Source organism: Prionailurus bengalensis, chromosome B1 (assembly GCF_016509475.1).
Source record: "Prionailurus bengalensis isolate Pbe53 chromosome B1, Fcat_Pben_1.1_paternal_pri, whole genome shotgun sequence".
Taxonomy (NCBI): Eukaryota; Metazoa; Chordata; class Mammalia; order Carnivora; family Felidae; genus Prionailurus; species Prionailurus bengalensis.
The window spans coordinates 149,075,066-149,095,942 of NC_057344.1; the positions used below are offsets into that span (position 1 = coordinate 149,075,066).

The 20,877-nt window shown below is 38.8% G+C and overlaps 1 protein-coding gene across 8 annotated transcripts in view; it reads right to left on the reverse strand.

Annotated features, from left to right (window-relative positions):
• RUFY3 (RUN and FYVE domain containing 3) overlaps positions 1–20,877 on the reverse strand; it is an 82,674-nt gene that overhangs the window by 54,724 nt on the left and 7,073 nt on the right. The window contains exons 1-2 of one of the 8 annotated variants that reach the window (XM_043572523.1): positions 11,159–11,695; positions 10,814–11,039 (exon numbers count right to left, since the gene is read on the reverse strand). The exons of 4 other annotated variants lie outside the window; for them this stretch is intronic. In XM_043572523.1, coding sequence (XP_043428458.1) covers positions 10,814–10,991 — 178 coding nt within the window. In that variant the 5' untranslated portion in view covers positions 10,992–11,039; positions 11,159–11,695. Of the gene's footprint in view, positions 1–10,813; positions 11,696–20,877 lie in introns of those variants that run through there. 3 more of the 8 variants (XM_043572525.1, XM_043572528.1, XM_043572529.1) reach the window with 3 other exon arrangements.

The following is a 20,877-nucleotide window of genomic DNA, read 5'->3' on the forward strand; positions in this document are numbered from 1 at the left end:
CCAACTGCAATAGCGAAAGACAAAAAGAAAAAGCTAATACGAAAGTTCACGATACCATGCTATTAAAATTTTTGAAAATGTTTATGGCAGCTTGGAAATGTGTATAAAAAATTAAAATATATTACTATTTGACCCAGAAACTCCACTTCTAAAGATGAAAATTGGTAAACTGTTCAAATTGTAAACATAATTTGGGTAAAAATACCCCAAATGAAAGTGGTGGCCAAATTTAGAAACAATCTAAACGTCTGTAATAAGGAAGTCAAAGAAATTATGGCATATCCAAAAAACTGAAGACATTAAGTGAGGTGATGCAGATTTCTATTTACTGTGGTGGAAAGATACCGCAGAGGAAAAAAGGCAGGTCACACAACACAGGAATGGTACGATTTTGCATGTATAAAAACTGTGTGAGCTTGTAAGTGAACTGTGTGTATATATTAATAAAAAAGAGAATCTGGTTACTAAATCTTATTAGTGGTTATCAACAGGTGCTAGAACCGGGGCACCTGGGTGGCTCAGTCGGTTAAACATCTGACTTCTGCTAAGGTCATGATCTCGTGGTTTGTGGGTTCGAGCCCCGTGTTGGGCTCTGTGCTGACAGCTCAGAGCCTGGAGTCTGCTTCAGATTCGGTGTCTCCCTCTTTCTCTGCCCCTCCCCCACTCATGCTCTGTCTCTCTCTCTCTCTCAAAAAATAAATAAACATTAAAAAAATTTTTAAAAAATAGGTGCTAGAACTTTAGGTGACTTCTACTAGTTTGTGTTTTACACTCTTCTGTATTCTGTAACTCTTACAATATGAATATATCATTTCTATAACTAGAAAAATAAAGTTGCTTTCATAAAATACTTATATACATAATAAATATTTTCTTTTTTTTTTTTTTTTCAAGGTTTATTTATTTTTGGGACAGAGAGAGACAGAGCATGAACGGGGGAGGGGCAGAGAGAGAAGGAGACACAGAATCGGAAACAGGCTCCAGGCTCTGAGCCATCAGCCCAGAGCCCGATGCGGGGCTCGAACTCACGGACCGCGAGATCGTGACCTGGCCGAAGTCGGACGCTTAACCGACTGCGCCACCCAGGCGCCCCTTTAATAAATATTTTCTAAAAAAACATTATTTTCAGCAGACTGACACATATACGTTTTATTTTGAGAATATTTAATTACAACGAAAAATAAATAATTCGTTAGGGGCCATTTGTCAACAAATCTATTTCTCTGTCCCTCTATACATGTGCTTCTAAGCTCATCAAATCTTTCTATCTGTTCTCTGGCAAAGTTCAACTATGAAAAATTGCAAGGAACAGTTTTTTGTGTTTACTCCCCTGGACTCAAAAGCACTTCACAGCAGTCAGAGTGAATTGGTGGGGGTTGGAGGAACCACAGTGGAAAACTGCGCCCCATTATGCTTTCTATTTCCCCACAAAAAGGAGGTACTGACAAAACTCAAAATACAGAACCACAGCTGAAAAGCGGAGAATCCTGTGGGTACTCTCAGATGATAGCACTTGCCCTTTCCAGCCACGTCTTACAAGTACCCAGGTTTGGGAATCCAACGACTTGAATTCCAATCTGAGCTCTATCACTGAGTAGTTATCTAATCGGGTACAGCATTTACCTCTGGAAAATGATAAATATGTCAAAGAGAAGTTTAGGAGGAATGACCTTCTGCACTGGAAGCTGATAACCCAAGGAAGAGTCACTATAAACTCCATTAAGAAAGGCACAAATTAAAGATTAAAGAAAAAGCTCTGTTCTCAGAAAGGTCCAGAAAGGCTCACCAATAGAGCAAAGACAGTAAGGCACTGTGATTACGACACTGCACTAACGTGGACACCAGTGCAGGCATTTGAAGGAGTTGGGAAGGAACTGGAATGGGAAGGAGAGTGCTGACTTCAGGGAGAGCACATTACAGTCAGCTCAGAGGCAGCACAAAGCTCTGCTGGTATTTCTCTCCCAGGAAGGATTTTACAAAACTTGGGTAAAACTTACCTTGAAAGGGTGACTAGCCAAGCTCTTCCACAGCAGAGCAACAAGAAAGGGATGAACTTTGTCCAAAGAACTTTGCCCAATAGGCTTCCAAGATGGTATTACAAGCTACCACGTCCACACTTCGAAAAGTTCACAAAGACTGCCTTCTGCACACGTAATCACAACTTGGAGAACCTGACAATATAAATCTGAGGCTATCAGGGCTGGTGGCAACAAATGTTCCCGTAATCTCACCGAGGGCAGATTATAAAGGGAGGTGTGCCATATTGAAAGCCAAGAACAGTAGCAGGATTCCGTTTAAATCCTAACAATTCAGGCTTTATTTTCTGAACACTTCTGAAAGGAATAAATCAAATGCTGTACCGAATGCATCTAAGTCTAGACCTTGTGGGTCACCTGGTATACTGCAGGCAGCTTTTAGACAGCTCTGAAAACAAAGCATGCCAGTACACAAATACAGGCCTAGGACTCAGAAAAACTCAAAATATCTACTAGAAATATAAAAAAAAATTATTCTGACAATGGATGTGAAACTGTTAAGGAAAGTACTTATTAAATACAAGTCAGGCGGATGATCGCACACCTATACTGATATAGCCTTTTGCTTTAAAAAAGAGCATTTTTTTTTCCTGATTATACTAATATACCCTCTTGTAGAGTATTTGGAAGACATGAAGTTTAAATAATGTCATAAAAGTCACCTGTCGTTCCACTGTCCAGAGGTAATTACTTTTTACATATTTGGTACATTTTGTTTTACTTGTGGTGGATATGTACCCCTGCATTTAACACAAATTGTGACCACAGTGTATGTAGTTTGGGAAACAGCTTTTAAAAATTATATTCTAGGGGCGCCTGGGTGGCTCAGTTGGTTAAGTGTCCAACTCTTGATTTCGGCTCAGGCTTTGGTCTCCCAGTGTGAGTTCGATCTCCACATCGGGCTCTGTGCTGACAGCGTGGAGCCTGCTTGGGATTCTCTCCCTCTCTCTGCTCCTCTCCCGCTCTTTCATTCTCTCTCAAAATAAATAAGTAAAATAAACTTTAAAAATTATATTCTAAACAATTCCCTATGCCATTAAATATTCCTCCATAATCATCTTTTAGGGCTTGTTGTATAGATGTTCTGCAATTTACTGAACCACTTTCCTATTGGGCGACTCGGGTTGCTTTTAAAGGTCCTGCTACTATAAATCATTAAAACAGGGACTTGCCTGTTATTTCTGATTATTTCTTTAAGACAGATGTTTGGTATAATCACTGGGATTTAACTTGTCGAGGCTCTTGATTCACAGGGTTAAGTGAACCCCAAAAAAGCTGCACCCATGTGCACGCCTACCAGCAGAGCCTGTGCCCAACGCTTCCCCTGCTTTCATCAGCACTGAATAGTATGCTTGGATTTAGTAGAAAACAACAATAAGGAACTATTACATTGTACAAAACTTCAACTTTCTAAGTAAGATACAGTCAATCTGGAATAGGAGATAAATGACTAAAAGAATTAAATTAAAACAACTCAAGGGGCACCCGGGTGGCTCAGTTGGTTGAGTGTCTGACTTGGTTTCAGGTCATGATCTCACAGCTCATGAGTTCAAAGCCCCACATCAGGCTCTGTGCTGGCAGCTCAGAGCCTGGAGCCTGCTTCCTAGTCTGTTTCCCTCTCTTTTTCTGCCCTCCTCCCGCTCATGCTCAGTCTCAAATAAACTTAAAAAAATATTTAAGGGGCGCCTGGGTGGCGCAGTCGGTTAAGCGTCCGACTTCAGCCAGGTCACGATCTCGCGGTCCGTGAGTTTGAGCCCCGGGTCCATGAGTTCGAGCCCCGCGTCGGGCTCTGGGCTGATGGCTCAGAGCCTGGAGCCTGTTTCCGATTCTGTGTCTCCCTCTCTCTCTGCCCCTCCCCCATTCATGCTCTGTCTCTCTCTGTCCCAAAAATAAATAAACGTTGAAAAAAAAAAAAAGCAAAAAAAAAATATTTAAAAAACCTAAAAAAAGCACAAATTGTGTGTGATGGAGGGAAGGTATTCCAATAATCTTTTCTTTCACCACTGATTATTTTCTGGAGTTATGGGGCATTACTGCATTCACCCGAAGTGTGTTGGATAGCTACCGTAAGCAGTACCTGGTACTACGAGGCCTTCTGAAGGATGCAAAACAAAGTTTTGCCCAAAGAACTTTCTATATAATTTCATAAATGAGGGATCACATAGATTAAAATGAATCACTGGAGAATGATTCCAAGTGCATTCAATCAAGTGGCACAGACACTACCCAACGATTCAAGGCATATGATTCAGGAGATGAAGAGCAATGGACATGCTAGAGAAGGCCTTCTGGATGAAGGGAGTCAAGGGGCCTTTCCATTTCTTGATATGATGTCAGCATGGAGAATCTCAAGAGGGGATAGTGTAACAGCAAGAATAATCAGGGTCCTGGCGAAGTGAGAATCTACAACCTGGCTGAAATAGGTTAAGTATGGAACAGGAGTATGAAAAAACATTAGGTAAGTAAAATTACCCAAAGAAGGGCATGGAAATACTTGGCTAAAGACTAAGGATTCAATGTAGTTACTATTTCAATCCATAATCATGAACATTTCTCTTACCACAAACAGCTTTTCACATCATTTTGTACATCTACCTCAGAAACATTTTAAATTTAGCACATAAAGGTGCTGACCTGCCAGCCACGTCAGTTTTAGCAGTGTGCCGCTGTTTGGGAGTATCTCTGAAACTATGTAAATATTTTCACGCACTTCATAAAAACGAGTGGAAAGAAGAAAATGAAAACAAGTGGATAAAAGCTAGGATCTCCACTTCAATTAATGGCAATCACCAAGCATGCCCCAACTAGCATGCTTTTGGCCTCATTTTGATGTTCACTGGACTTACGCTGGCCACTGCCGTGATCAACTGTGTACAAAACTGCTAGAAATAGGTCACCAGAGTAGACGCCCTTTGTTACATGCAGGTCTATTGGTAGACTTACATTTTACTGAGTTTTGCTATAGGAGTGCCCCAAGCAGACTGAACTGTGGCTGCCTGAGTTTGAATCCTGGCTCTATCACTTACTACATTCCCAAATGTCAATTAGTAAAATGGGCGTAATAATCGTACCTAGGCTCAAAGGGTTGTTGCAATGATTAAATGACATGCTATATACATATTACTTGGAACAGTTCTTGGCACAAAATAAGTGTTCAATAAATGATAACGTCTCCTCCTGTTCCAATACCATTACCACTTTTTCAGGAGTACTCTACATGTAATACAGAAGGCTGCCTGAAACAGGGCTCTTGTACAAGAATGAAAAGTTGGCTTTCATAAAGACTCATTTGGCAATTTTATGAAGAATGAATCAGTACAGGAAGAGAAATGGGTTTGGAGAAAAGCTGAAAGTAGGTGTAGGAATCTAGATGTGACACAATTAGCTCCTGGTAGTTGTACAAATGAAAATAAAAGACAGAATTAAGACTTTGCTGTGGAACACAGCACATATATCCTTCTTTTACGCCCTAACACATGTAGCACCATTTGCTTGTTTAATCATAACAGAAAACTATAATAGCCAGATGCCTTGTGTGTCTACAGGTGTTGTGTTAAATTCAGAAAGATCATTTATATATAGTTTAGTAAAGTGCTTTTGATACAAATGACATATATTCACTTATGAAAATTGGAGCCTTGATTTTTTTTGTCAACTTCAGTTAAAGTCATTTCACATAAGAACCTTTGAGTATTGCATGCTTACAATTTTCTTAGTAAATACATGTTCATCATCAAAAAGATAAATGAATGTTCACATATAAATAAGTGAAAATAGAAAGTCTGATCACAAATCTGCAGGTTACTGGGATTCAACATTAAGAGTAATAGTTTTGGGATGCCTGGGTGGCTCAGTCAGTGTCCGACTTTGGCTCAGGTCATGATCTCGTAGTTCGTGGGTTCGAGCCCCACATTGGGCTCTGTGCTGACAGCTCAGAGCCTGGAGTCTGCTTTGAATTCTGTGTCTCCCTCGCTCTCTGTTCCTCCCCTGCTCATGTTCTGTCTCTCTCTCTCTCTCTCTCAAAAATAAATAAAGCTTAACAATTTTTTTTTTAAGATTAATAGTTTTGTTCTTCTATTAATTGGGAGAAATGACTATTAAGTCTTATTCAGGAGAGCTATTAAAATTCACATATAATATATGCTTATTTTATTAAAGTATAGGAGTAAATGCACATACATAATGAACTTACTGTTAAAACACTTAATTTTAATGTTAAAAAATTAACATTATGCACAACCAGAAGGAAAAAAAAACCCTACTACTTTCATCACTACTCCTAACATTTTGTTCCCAGTAAAGCATGTGAAAACTTACTGGAGAGGAAATTTGGAAAGGGGCGGAAAATAAATACTAACCACCTTTCAGTTCTGGCATTTGAGTCTGTGTAGTTCTTCCTCCCCATCCCCACCCCTTAAGACTCCCTTGCCTCCAGTTTATGCCCAGATAACTCCTGCACATATTTTAGGTCTTAGCTCAAACATTACTTCAATTGGAAATCTTCTCTGGAATAAGATTTTTCACTCTGTACTACTGTACTGCAATGACTGTCATTTTACTTGCTTGAAGTACCCCACCCTACACCTCCCAACCTATCAAATAAGCCCAGAAAATCCAAAGGACCATACTTGTTCACTTCACTGTACTAGGGCATAAATTATAAGTGTGGGGCATAAATCATAAGTAGGATACTTAAATGCATGTTGAATGAAGGGCCAAGGTCTGTATGATAAAAGCTGAGTTTTTAAAGCATTATTCGTTTTTCCTTTGAGGGTTCTAATGGACACTAAGGATTTTTCTACAGGAAAAAAATGTACAGATATAAAATTTTTTGAATGATAATTAGGATCACGGGTCCCAGGTTTAGAAGCTCTGCATTATAGTGAATTCATGCTCTGAAGTTTCTTGGTAAATAGCCCTTTGGCTTCCCCCGCCAAAACGCCCATTGGGACAGGCACCTTTTTCATTAAAACATACATATTTCACCCCAAGCAGGATGGGGTTATACTAGGGTACAGTGATATTGATGAGTAAAAGTACATTAGTAAATGTCAATGGAGTGATCTCAGCATGAGACACTTCCCACAGTCACTGAATAATAAACACTTTTCCATTACATCTTTAGGGGATTTTTCCTTGCTTATTATATCTTATCAGTAGAATATTCCCTATTGTATCTGATCAGTAGAGTAGTTCCTATCAAATGGAAAAACCTGATCACAAATCTGCACCCATAATCTACACCCAGACTGTCCTTCGGGAAATGTGAAGGGGTGTCTATTTATTTCTTAGTCCCTAGAACTGGACTTTGCATCAAGGAATGCCTAATAAATATTTCTGACCAACAGGCAGACCAGAACACGTCCTTGTATGTCAAGGAGAGATGTTTCATATAAACTACCTCTTTATACATTACAGTAAAATGCCAGCTATTCTAATGAACACTGAAGCAAAATGACACCACCAGGGCAACTGCAGAGTTATGCAATAATAGCATGTATTAGGTCTGCCATCACATATAGTTCTCTACAATACCCGAAAACTATCGTGTCTGTCCAATATGTCACTGCCTCCATAGTCTGTCTCTTATTATCTGTATCTGAAAAGGAAGTTTCCTAAGTCAAAAAAGTAATTTCAAAGCTTATACCTGTCTTTGTAACCAGATGGTACATTTTACTGTATTAAATTGATCATCTGTGGACATCATCTCTCAACATCAGATTCCCATTCTTTAAAAGGTTAATAGGAAAACAAGTATTGCTTGATAACTAAGTTGTATTTTTAATCAATTACTTTGTTTTATAGAGCTCCAAGAAAGGATAATGCTAAAACATGAATTTAAGCTACTAATGGTCTACTTTAGTCTGTCTAGTAAACAACTAGTTCAGAGTGCTCCAAAAAATTAGACATAAAAACAAAAATATACATTAAAATGGTAATGTATTCAAAAACATGCTGCAGTGCAACCTAAGGCTCCATGAATAACTATTACACACATAAGTAACATTTATAGGGTTTACATTAATTATCTCAATTTTTCTCACCTACAATCAGATAATTACCACCCATAACTACTTGCTATTCTCCAGCTCGACCAGCTCACCATGTACTGCTGGAAATGTCCCCCCTCTTCACCCTGCATCTGCCTGATGATCACCTAATTATGTACAATGTCCAGGCCAGTCTCACTCATTAAATGAAGCCTTTCCTGAACCCTCTCCTCTTCTGTGGAATCGGTCTTGGGCTCTTGTCTTAGGGGAAATCTACTCACACAGATTTATAGATATCCTCCTGGTTTTAAAAAAAGGGTACTGAGAGAGAGATCACTTCCTTGACTACCAACAAGCACTGACATGATGACATGAATGTTTCTATTCCCATGTATTTTAGGGCTAAGCTAGGCGGAAACTCTAGGTCCAGGCCTGCACTGTGGGCTGCACAGTGAGAGGCATGAGCTGTTTTCAGAAAACAAAAGTTGGAAACTACAAATCTTCTAACTGAGGCCATGCCCAATCTTTATTCTTGTCTTAAGAGGGTATATGATGCTTTTTGTCCATTTTCTCTTGTGGGAGTCAGGGTGCCTCATTGCAGGATTTGTGTGGTTGGAAGGCTTTCCCTCCAAGAATCAGCTGGGAAGTATAATGTGAATCCTCCTGTGTGTCCAGGTACCAGGTGCTCCATTTTGTCAACAAGGTGAGAGATTCACAGTATCACTGGCCTGGCGATAACTGCTTACATGCTGATAGCTAAATTATACCTAATACTTATCACTGGTATTAATATTAAAGCAGACACTTCTTGAGTCCAAATGACTGTTCAGACATCCTGAGTTAGCCAGTGGAGCAAGGAAATAAAAGCTCTGAAAAGCACCACCTTGTTTCCCAGGTCCCCAAACCCACAGATGTCTGGACTTTCTTTTATTATATCCATTTCTAATCACTTGAAATTATTGTTTCTCTCGCCCACTTTAAGGCAAAATTCCAAAATTCAAGGACAGTATTTCCCTATTTTCCTTCACATCCTCTATAGCTGATTTTAAGGTATTGGGAAGTTCCTATTTGTCTCTTTTCCTTAATCAAAGAATGTGCCACTTAGAGCTTAAGCTGCAGCCCTCGTACAGATTTCCATCACAGATTTCTCCATGAAGGATTCATACAGAACCACTATAAATGCTTACGTGAACCATGAGCTCATTTTTGCTCGCTCATAGGAATCCTGTTCAAAAAACAAATATAAATTCAAAGTACTAAAAATGTTAAAAATTATTTATGAAACACTAATATACTGGATTTTATAATTAAAGGAATATTTCATATTATATTACTTTCAAGATGGATGAGAGCATCCACAAATTGAGGCATTCACTAAAAGATTTCTTGGTAGCCTTCTAAAAACGTATTTTTCTTCCCTAAAGATTCCTAAACCTTTGGGGGTTGTTTTAAACAGTACTGGCATTCTATGGATTTCCAGCTGATGTCTGCCAACCCCTGTGCACATTTCTGAGACTTAGAGCCAAGGAAGCTGTCCAACTGACAAACCAATTGTTAAAAGACGCAGCGGGCCTTAAAAACTACTTAAATATTGCCCTTAAAGACACACCCAAAATGACTGCTTTGTGTTCTGTGGTATTCATTCTCTCTAAAACTTTCTCAAGGCTAAGCCTAACGGGGGAAATAAAATCCTTTTCAGACATAAAGGGTGAGATCTGAGTCACGCTAAGATTGCAACACAAGGTCAAGGGCAAGGAATCACTTTTCCTAACCCAATCAATCTGCTATGTGCAATTCACCTTATGCCCTCCATTCAGCAGATATGCCTAAATACCAGGCAGATGTTGATAAAGAATTTCTCATTTGTGAGCATTTCTGCATTATTTCAAAGCTGGAGAATAAACACTAGTTAAAAGGTCATTACATAAAAAACAAAATATTTGTAGCTATGACTTAAATTAACTCTCTTCCTTATGGCATTGACTTAAGAGAATTAAGGCTACAAGCTAAAAACCTGTGGTAATTTAGAAAAGGTTCTGGGAGAAAGTCACAAGTCAAGCAACCTCAAAGGTCTCAAAGGTACTGACAATGGAAATTTCAAATGGGTCATCACAGTTACCACAAATAACTTATAAAAAGCAATGGCCAATAGATTCTATGGGTAGAGATTACCTTATTAATCATGTTTAACCTTTTTGAGGCAGTATGCTTTTTAAAGCATCCATATTCATTAAATAAGCACTGAAAGGAAAACTGCTTATCTACGGTCCATATTATTAAAAAAAAGATAATGTTTGATCAACTATTTTCTAGATATCATAGCCTATTTCACAGGTTATACCCTGATATCCCTTGGTAAAACACCTCAAGTGTTTCAACTATGTCAAGTACAATCCTAAAGTCATGCTGTCTTAACTTAATCTATTAAGAATTATTGTAATTTCTATAATATTTTAGTATATAATCAATATTAATAGCTTTTTCATTATCAATTAGGGCCAAATGTGATAAGTGACCTCACATGTTCTCTTTAGGGGCTTAAAGACAAAGAGCTCTAAATAGGCACCAGCATCTTTTGAAAGGATACCTCAGGGGGCAGGGAAATAATATTTTTTCCCAGTAAAGTAGAGAAGGTAAACTGGGTGGTAGGTAAGGAAAAAAGGTTGTCATGGTTGTTAATAGGTTAGAGTACAGAGTACAGGTTCTTCCTACCTCTCCCTGACCCTCCCAGCTTACTGTAACAATGAGGACGCTGGTGAGACACTAGTGGACGGGTTCTGACCATACCTTCATGGGTAGGCTCTGGGTCAGGTGTAAGTGAGATGTCATCCAGCTCTCGCAGGCAGAGCCATTCTCCATCCATAGACACTCGGAATTTGCAAAGGTAGATGGTCTCCATGGCAGCCTGTGTGATCTTGTCAGTGGTGGGGGTTGGCATATCAGTTGGAGGCGTCAGAGCAGACATGATGACTCAGCTGGGACCACAACACACACACACACAAACACACACACACTCACCCCAACAAAAATAAATAAAACCTCCTTACCCCAAAACCCCAAATCCAAAGCTCTGAAACAAAGCTCTCAGGAAAAGGGGTGGGGGAGATTAAAACAAAACACAAGGAAAAATACCTTACGGTTTAAGAACCAACTGTTCAAGACAAGCAATCCTCTACTATCTTTTCTCATAGACAGTTCCTACCACATAGCAAAATAAAATGATGCCTGTTTTCTCTAGCTTCTGTTCCTTTATCTTCTCTTCCCTGCCCCCTCCTTTTTCAGCTGGGCTATAGGCTTTAAACGTTGCACAGCCGATGCTACCTTAGCTGGCTTTAAAAAACTGGTCTCAATGAATAAGTGAAAAATCCTCCTTTGTGCAGGAAAAAAATACCCCCAAAAAATCCCAAAAAATAAACCAATATTTTCAATTTAGCTTAAAAAATATCCTGAACTGCAGAAATCACTTCCAGGATCTGCTCAGATGAGCCGGGATGCTGAGTTCTAATAGGATTGGTTGTGCGCAGTAAGCAGGGTGTTGACCAAAATGGCTGACTAATGAACTGAACTGAAAATCCAGGCTCATGTGACCAGCTGCTCTGAACGTAGGGCGAGCAATTCCCAGGATGCTTTATAGATGCTGCTGATGCAGGGAGAGCAATTAAGCTGCTGCTCTCATCCTGTACAACCCACTTCCAGACTGTGCTAGTCAAACTGTGATCAGACATAACACAATGCACCTATCCTCATCAATTCCCTCACTTTGGGATAAAAGGGCTAGATAACAGGAGGACAATTAACACTGGGTAGTACTTCATTGCAAAGATGATGAAAGAGGCAGTTAGATTAATTTAGTAAGCACATAATTCACTTCCATCTTTTACCCTCATATACCTAGCTATCAAAATTCTTTACTAAAGGTGGTGTTTTAAGAAAAGCCAAAGCAGATTTTCAAGTTAAATATCATACTCTCAGGCATTTACAATCTCCTTCTCCAAGGTACAAAACCGGACTTTTTAGACTGGATAGAAGTGCAAGAAAAAAACCTTGATGCTAAAAAAGTAAAATCCCTTCCAATTAATGGCAATCCCCTGCCCCACCCCCACTTTTGAAGTTGTTGTATTTACCAAATTTCTTAATTGTTTTTAATATTTATTTTTGATAGAGACAGAAGGTGAGTGGGGGAGGGGCAGAGAGAAGGAGACACAGAATCTGAAGCAGGCTCCAGGCTCTGAGCTCTCAGCACGGAGCCGGTCATGGGGCTCATGAACCTTGAGATCATGACCTGAGCCGAAGTCGGACGCTTAACCAACTGGGCCACCCAGGCGCCCCTACCAAGTTTCTGCATAAAGTATGTATTATGTTTCTAAGTAAAAGATAAAACTATGTTATATTTTTAAAAAGCCTCCCATCCTGGAACATCCTAAGGGCATATTATCATATATTATCAACTCACCAACCAACCAACTCACCTACCCACATACATGTCTGTATTATCCAATGAGGCATTTATACCTTGATAGCAAAAAGTTAGGTGCTTCCTTTCTGAGCTGCAATAAATAATGAGATAAAGGATGATAACGATTTTCTTTGAAAATGTTTTGGACAATTGAAAACAAGTATTTTTTCTATTTAAGGATCTGGTTTTAAGGTGGAAGCTACAACTTCAAGAAATATATGCCAAGACGATTTATTCTATTTTAGGAATTTCATTCAGAAGGATACCTTGATTTTTGAAAACTAAAAGAAAAAAATTCTCCTTGAATATTATAATGACATTTTATATGTATATTACATACAAATATAATATTAAAATTTCACAAATGTTGCATCCTAACTTGAGATTGAGCCCAAAGAAAAAATGCTAAGAATCAGGTTCTGTAGGTAAACAGGCATTTCTCATACTGTTAGAGGGAAAGCAAACTGGTACAACGTAAAAATGCATATACGTATATGATTATTTACAATTAGGAAGAAAATCAGCAAATTACTAAGGAAAACAAAATACCCCAGGTTTATTCATTTCTATTTAAAATCTTTCAACATTATCCTACATCTGGACCCAAAGCTATTCATTCACTAATTTTCTCATTCAGTAAATATTCAGTCAGAGTATTCCACATGTCAGGCAGTGATCCAGGCACTGGGCATGCAGTAAGACAAAATCACCCTTTCAAAGAAGCAGAATTTATGTACCCAAATACTGAACACAAGTCTTCGTTTAACACATTCACATTTAATTATAGGTCGATTCCTTTCTAGACATACATATTTCCATCTTATACATTAAAGCTTAAAGGGGACAGTTTATAGTCTCACCATGCAATACTTTATAACCTAGTAAGCAGTCATTAAAATCTTTAAACTTACACTGAATAGTTCCTGGAATCACAATGCCAAAGAGCCCTGGCTTCTGTACGTACAACACCAAGACTGTAGGTCACTGACACATTCTTGAAATATAGAATAGTGAAAACAAAGAAAAATCTGGATGCTTTGAGATTTCCTGGTTCCATGAATATCTGAATTGAGCCTATCACAAACCATGACAATCTTTTTAGCAACCAATATGCATTTAATAACCTTAAACAGATTTGGATTGATTACAAGACACTAGCATACAAGAAAATCTAGGTCAATAAACAGAGAAGACCTGGTCAACATTCCTTCCAAAGGTCCTTCTCTCCAGGTAGAAGATATCAGGAGGGAAGCCCAAAGCAACTAACACTTCTGCCAAGGAGAGAAAAACCTTCCTGCACTGGTTATCTCTCAGTTTAAGGAGGCATTAGGAGTCATTTCAGAAATAAGAACTGTGGGTGAGCAGGAAAACCTGTCTTTCCACTATCTCAGTCATACCTGCTTGCAGGTAAACACCTTTGAGTCTTCAGTGTGGACACTTACTCACTGCTCACAGGCAATGAATTTCCTATGAGAACAAGCACTGTTTGTAGAAGACTAACAAATAATTCTAAACGTTGTTTAGTACTGTTTTTACATTTGGGTCTTTACTAGGTAAACATATTAGCTTAGGTAACATGAAGTCATCAGTGAGACAAACCTTGAACTTTTTTCTCATTTGATCCTACCTGTGAATAAAGGCACATCTTTGTAAGATGGTCGTGAGGAGGGTTGAGATATAGTGTGTGGCCCTAGAAGCAGAACTAACAGGCCTAAGTGAAATTCACATCCAAGGTGATGATCTGAATAATACTATGTTCTAGTTGCTTACACAGCCTGAATTTTCCATCTTATAATTAATTCAAAGCAAATGAGATTCACTGTCAAAGTCAGAAGTCACTTTTAAAGAATACTCAGCTACTATTATAAGACAAAGTCTGATTTGTTGTGCCCAATGTCCCTGTTATACAATAGGGAAAAATTACTTAAGCTAGCTATCATTTATTGAATCTCTATTTTCTGTTAGGTGCTTTAAAATTCTTTTAATGTTTATTTATTTTTGAGAGAGAGAGAATGAGAGAGCATGAGCAGGGGAGGGTTAGAGAGAGAGGGAGACAGAATCTGAGCTGTCAGCACAGAGCCTGACATGGGGCTCAAACTCAGGAACTGTGAGATCATGACCTGAGCTGAAGTCAGAGGCTTAACCGACTGAGCCACCTAGGTGCCCCTAGGTGCTTTATAAATACTGTATCAAATCCTCACAAGAATCTGGCCAAGGAGATATGGTATGTCCTCTTTACATACAAGGAAACCAAAGTTGAGCCAAGTAACTGGCCCAAGATCACACAATTAACAAGTGGCTGATCTGGGATTCCAAGGTTTGTCTTAATGCCCTCAAACCAAAGTCCATGCTTTCTTTCATGCCCTGAAAAGTCAGCACTCCAATCCAAGGATTAAATTTTACTTAGGAAAAACAAAAACAAAACAAAAAGCACAAACAAAATAACACAATGTCCCCACAAAATTTCCCAAACATGAATTTGAACAAATTTAAGATTTGAGGAAGAAAAAAATTGTATTAGCTTTCACACTTTACAAACCACATATTCCACTTTCTCTTATACATTCAGTTCAGGTTTTTAATATGTGGGCATTTTCTGAGAAACTGGGATCCCAGCATAGATCTTTCCTGCTGTGTGCTGGCAAAGGGTAAACCAAATTCTTCCTGATCATAGTAAAGGATGATACACTACTTATTGTACTACCACTCTGAGGAAAGAGCAGGAAATAAGCATCTTACCAAGTTCCCGCCTCATCCACTAACTTAGTTGGGCATATTAAGAACACTTGAGGGGCGCCTGGGTGGCTCAGTCGGTTTTAAGTGTCCAAGTTTGGCTCAGGTCATGATCTCGCAGTTTGTGGTTTTGAGCCCTGCATTGGGCTCTGTGCTGACAGCTCGGAGCCTGGAGCCTGCTTTGGATTCTGTGCCTCCCTCTCTCTCTCTCTCTCTCTCTCAAAAATAAGTAAACATTAAAAAAAAATTTAAGAACGCTTAATACAGTCAGTAGTGTGAAAAGATTAATGAAGGGGAAATTATTTTCTCAAATGACTTATTCCAGAACTTCTTCAAATAGCAAACTTCAAAATATAGTTTTAATACTTTAAAAATACAACCAATATCCATGAAATCATTGCCTAACTGATGAAATGAACCAACAAATTTATGTGTTCCTTCTCTCTTCTGAATTCCTGCCTCCCCTTTTGAGGCAATTACTTCTGAATTTTGTGTATATCATTACCTTACTTTAAAAGTATTATTATGAATATATGGATGCCTAAACAATATATTTAGCTTCATCTTAACTTTACAGAAAGCGTTTCATGCTGTATGAAAGCCTTTCGCTCAACATTGCATTTTATTTATGTTTTAAATATTTATTTTTTCAGAGAGCACAAGCAGGGGAGGGGCAGAGAGAGGGAGACAGAAGATCTGAAGCAGGTTCTGCGCTGACAGCAGTAAGCCTGATATGGGGCTTGAACTCATGAAAGGTGAGATCATGACCTGAGCTGAAGTTGGACACTCAACCTACTGAGCCACCCAGGTGCCCCTCAACATTGCATTTTTAAAGATTCATCCACATTGTAGTGTGCTATAATTTATCTTTTTGGCTGCTGTATTATGAGGTAATATTCCATTGTATGTGTAAAAAATTTTCTGATCCATTTTCATGCTGGTGAGCATGTATGGGTTATTTCTAATTTTTTTTTTGTTTTAAATAATATTATTTAAATACTTTTCAGAAATATATTTCTTTTTTTTTGAGAGAGAGAAAGAGAGAGAGAGAGAGAAAGAGAGAGAGAGAGAGAGAGGCGCACAAGTGGGGGAGCAGCAGAGGGAGAAGGAGAGAGGGAATCTCACTTGGGGCTTGATGTCACCACTGTGAAATCATGACCTGAGCCGAAATCAAGAGTCAGACACTTAACCGAATGATCCACCAAGGTGCCCCCAGAAATAGATTTCTTGTAGGTATACCAATTCTCAACAGGTCTGAAGGTAAGAAACTATTTCACATTTCTTTTATAGGTAGTTGTCTCCTATTACCTAGTTTCTATTGGGCACATACTGGTGCTTTTTAAAACTTATTGACTTGTGCAACTAAATCAGTTTGTAAACCTCACAAGTTCTACTTCCCAAAGCCTCTGGGATCACAGTTTTACAATTTAAGAAAATAATTCTCCCACCCCCACCCCCACATTTTACTAGGTGCTGTCAGCACAAAAGGGTTTCTTTGATGAAATGCCATCATGATGACATTGGTGGAAAGTCTAGATGTTTCTGCTAAAGTATAAGATTATTCAGTTGAATGATCATGATTTTTTCACATGCTCCAGTCTTCCACCCACTTCCGTCCGTCTTACTTCTTTCCTTCTCTCAGACAAAAATCTATTATTTACCTCTGATGGTGAGATTTCTACAATTGTAGATTTATACATTTGAAAGGCTCAGTATTACTTTGTAGATATTAACCAAGAATGATAATAAGTACTAAAAAATGATTATACCTGAGTTAATTATTTTGTTAGGAACAAAAACCACCAGGAGTATTACCATGCATAATCTTTTCACTTATTAAAATTAACCAGCATCAGGCTAGAGCTAATTCCTATCTTAGTAACTAAAACTGATTTCATGGCTAAGTGGCAGTAGGTAATGATTTACAGATGTAAAGCTACCAGCAACTTAGTAGATATCTTTGGAAATTTATCCTGCTCCTGTCCTGATTTACTCAACTATAAAATGAAACTAAAAAGCTAGCTTCACAAAGCTCATGGGCTCCATGAGAACTTTGCCTGCTTTACACACCATTGTACATCTGCTTAAAACAGGACCTACCAAGTATCAGTCTCAAAAGATACTTGTTGGTGTAGATATGTAACTCCAAAGCACTCTATACTCTTGCAATGGTATGTTTTCACCCTCCTGTTTCACCTTAACCATGAAAACTTCCAAGTTCCTCAAAACCAACCTATATTCATGCCTCAACAAATAAGTCATTCTAACGCAGGCTTTAGTCACTTGTACCTAACAGATTCATTCATTTAACATGCAATGGGCACCTACTATGTGTTAGTCACGAGGGACATAAGAACAAGGTAGTAGACAAAAAACAGGCAATTACAGGTGCACAGACGGCTATTCAGTGTTGTTTACATACATAACTATTGAATTTCACATTTATTTATTCGTTTAGGAAGTAGGGCCTCACTGAGCAGAATGAGGAACTAAAGGACTGCTGCTGTCTGAAAAGGAGCCTTCAGTTTAGGATGGGATTCCGGTAATGGGAGGCAGTAAAGGAGGCTGAGAGCATGTAGAGTCGGAAAGCCCACAGTGAATCCTAGATCCACCTTTAGAGGCTGAATAACTTTGGCATAGTATTTGTTTCTGTGCCTGTTTCTTCACTGACAGAATGGGGATAATAATATTAACTACTTCAGATTTCACGGAAGTAATGTTAAGTAAAATGCTTAGCATGGCACTTTGTACAAAGTAAGCAGTCAGTAAATACTAGCCATTATCATCGTTATAGGTGCTTGAGGATTCTGGGGGGAAAAATGCTACTATCACATGAAGCGTAAGTCAGTAAGGATGAAAGCTCACAGGACTGAGGTAGAGGAAAGTCAAAAGGAGATGTGAGCAAAGGGGATGCTGGGGCATCTCTCAGGCCTTGAGGAAGGAAGACATGGGTCAGAACTTTACCAGGCATTCATATCAGGTGACCAGATTTCTTAAGTTCATAAAAAAGGCAGAGGAAGCAGATGTTTATGCCTGTAGAGTCCCTAAACAGATTCTAAAATTAGAGGAACCGTATTCTAAAAGGCAACATGCTCAAACAATTTCTGCTTTCTACATGCCTCTTGCTGTCACAGTCTGACAGGCTCTTTTCCTATGTTTTATGAGGTTTCAAATTTCCCCACCTCTGCCCCTATAAACTTCTTTTCAGTATCCATGCCACTCCCTCTGACACATGCTGCCTGTCATGTCTACTTGGTACGGAACAAGTATAGAACCAGTCAGTCACTAACAGGGTCCCTGCAATCAGGGATACCCACCTTGGTCAGCAGCCCTTGCCTGGTGGGCTTTAGGAAGACCATGAACCTTCCCATTATTCGGAAGTAGTTACAGTAGGTGGGCGGGATCATACTGATACTCTCTCAAGTACCACCGCTCTGTAACTCTAAAAACATTTCCTTTCTCATAATTTTAAGTCATGCTATCTTACACTACTGACTTCCCAAAATAAATGTTACAGCTCACACTTGAGCCACTGAAGAAGTTTCCATGTTAATAAGGTTTGGGTGGAAAAACAACAGTTCAGATATCCTGCAAAACTCATTAAAAATTTTTTTTTTTGTTTTAATATTTATTTTTGAGAGAGAGACAGGGTGTGAGCAGGGGAGGGGTAGAGAGAGAGAGGGAGACACAGAATCCAAAGCAGGCTCCAGGTGCTGACCTGTCAGCACAGAGCCTGACTCAGGGCTGGAACTCCTGAACCACGAGATCAGCACCTGAGCTGAAGTCAGATGCCCAATCGACTGAGCCACCCAGGCACCCCTAAAATGGGGTTCTTTAGGGCGCCTGGCTGGCTCAGTCGGTAGAGCCTGTGATTCTTGATCTTGGGGTTGTGAGTTTGAGCCCCACACTGGATGTAGAGCTTACTTACTTACTTACATACATAAATAGGGACTCTTTAATTTATGATGGGGACCCATTACCTTTTGTACAATGGTAAAGAGGCAGCGTGTCTTTTAGGCAACACTTAATTATTTAAGGAATTTTCAAGTATGTTAGACAACAAGAAAATATCATTATTTCATCCAGTTAATTCTGCTATGTTATTCTCCCAGACTTTTTACTACCTATAACCTATACTAGAAGAATATGTTCTCTTAGCTTCTTTGTAAGATTCCATCTCTTTAACACAGATTTCTGCTAAACAAAAAGGAAAAAGATGCAAGACAGAGTAAGTCAAGTGAATATGTTTTGAGGCCAATACTAATCTTTTAGCTCCAAAAGTTGCTTTCTTTGCCACTTTTGCTCTGCTCTCTCTCTCACCAAACTTACTGCTTTCTACCTAAACTGATTTAATGCTTTGGTGAGGGAGCATACAGTGATTAAGAACATGAGCTGTGACACCACACTATGCAGGAATGTGAATTCATTCTGTCCTTCACTTAAAAAAACTGCAATATAAACAAATATTGAATCATTATGTTGTATACCTGAAATTAATGTAGTGTTATACGTCAGTTGTGCCTCACTAAAAATAAACAAACAAAACACCTCTGGGGATAGGGCCAGAAATCTGTGCTAACAAGATGTCCAGGTGATTGATAGGTGCAAAATTTGAATTAAGAACTATCCTAAAACCACAGAATCTGTGTCTCCAGATTTGCAAATGCAAATCTAAGGCTACTCTATCAGAATTTTTGTATTTTATAATAATTTAGATAAGTCATTTAGAGATACTGAACCAAATACTCTGACAAAAAACATAAGTTGTATACATCTACTTATATGAGTTCTACATGGACTCATTTTTTTTCAGTTTTCATTTTTTTTATGTTTATTTATTTTTGAGAGAGAAGGAGAGACAGAGCACGAGCAGGGGAGGGGCAGAGAGAGGGAGACACAGAACCTGAAACAGGCTCCGGGCTCTGAGCTGTTAGCACAAAGCCCAATGTGGGGCTTTAACCCACAAACCGCGAGATCATGACCTGAGCCAAAGTCAGACACTTAACCAACTGAGCCACCCAGGTGCCCCATTCAGTTTTCATTGTTAAGAGAGTAGTTTTTAAGTATCAGCTCTTCTATCTGTTGCAAATTTTAATAAAAATCAGCACGTATTGATAAATGTGAACTTTTTAGCTCTTTGCAGGGCACATAAAAATATTCCATAAAATGGTAGCCACTAACTACTACTACTATTATCTTACTACTCACATTCTTTCTTTGTAGCTGTTTGGATTACAGAACTACAGTAAAGCTTCTTTCATCTAATGGAGAGCCTTTTAGGATCCTCTAGTATCCAAAATGAAGCTAAGACCAGAAATAAGAAAAAAGAAAACTCTGTGTATAAAGAATTAACCTACGATTATCAAGAGGGGGGCAGTCAAAACAAAGTCTCAAAGATTACATCTAATATTCTGAAATTGTTGTTTTGTCAATCAGAGTGTGAGCTTTTTGATAATGCCGGGCCAGAAGTGTAAGTAAAACAAATGAAAGGAAGCAGAAGGGGAGAAATTGGTTGGGAAGACAAACTGTGATAAGTTAGGCAGCAGTGATAATAAGAGCTGTATCAAGAAAGGAAGCAGCAGACAGGCTCTTGTAGCCAAAGGATGCAGGAATTGGGGGAATTCGGGGCATGAACCAGCTCCCCATACCTCACCAGGTCACT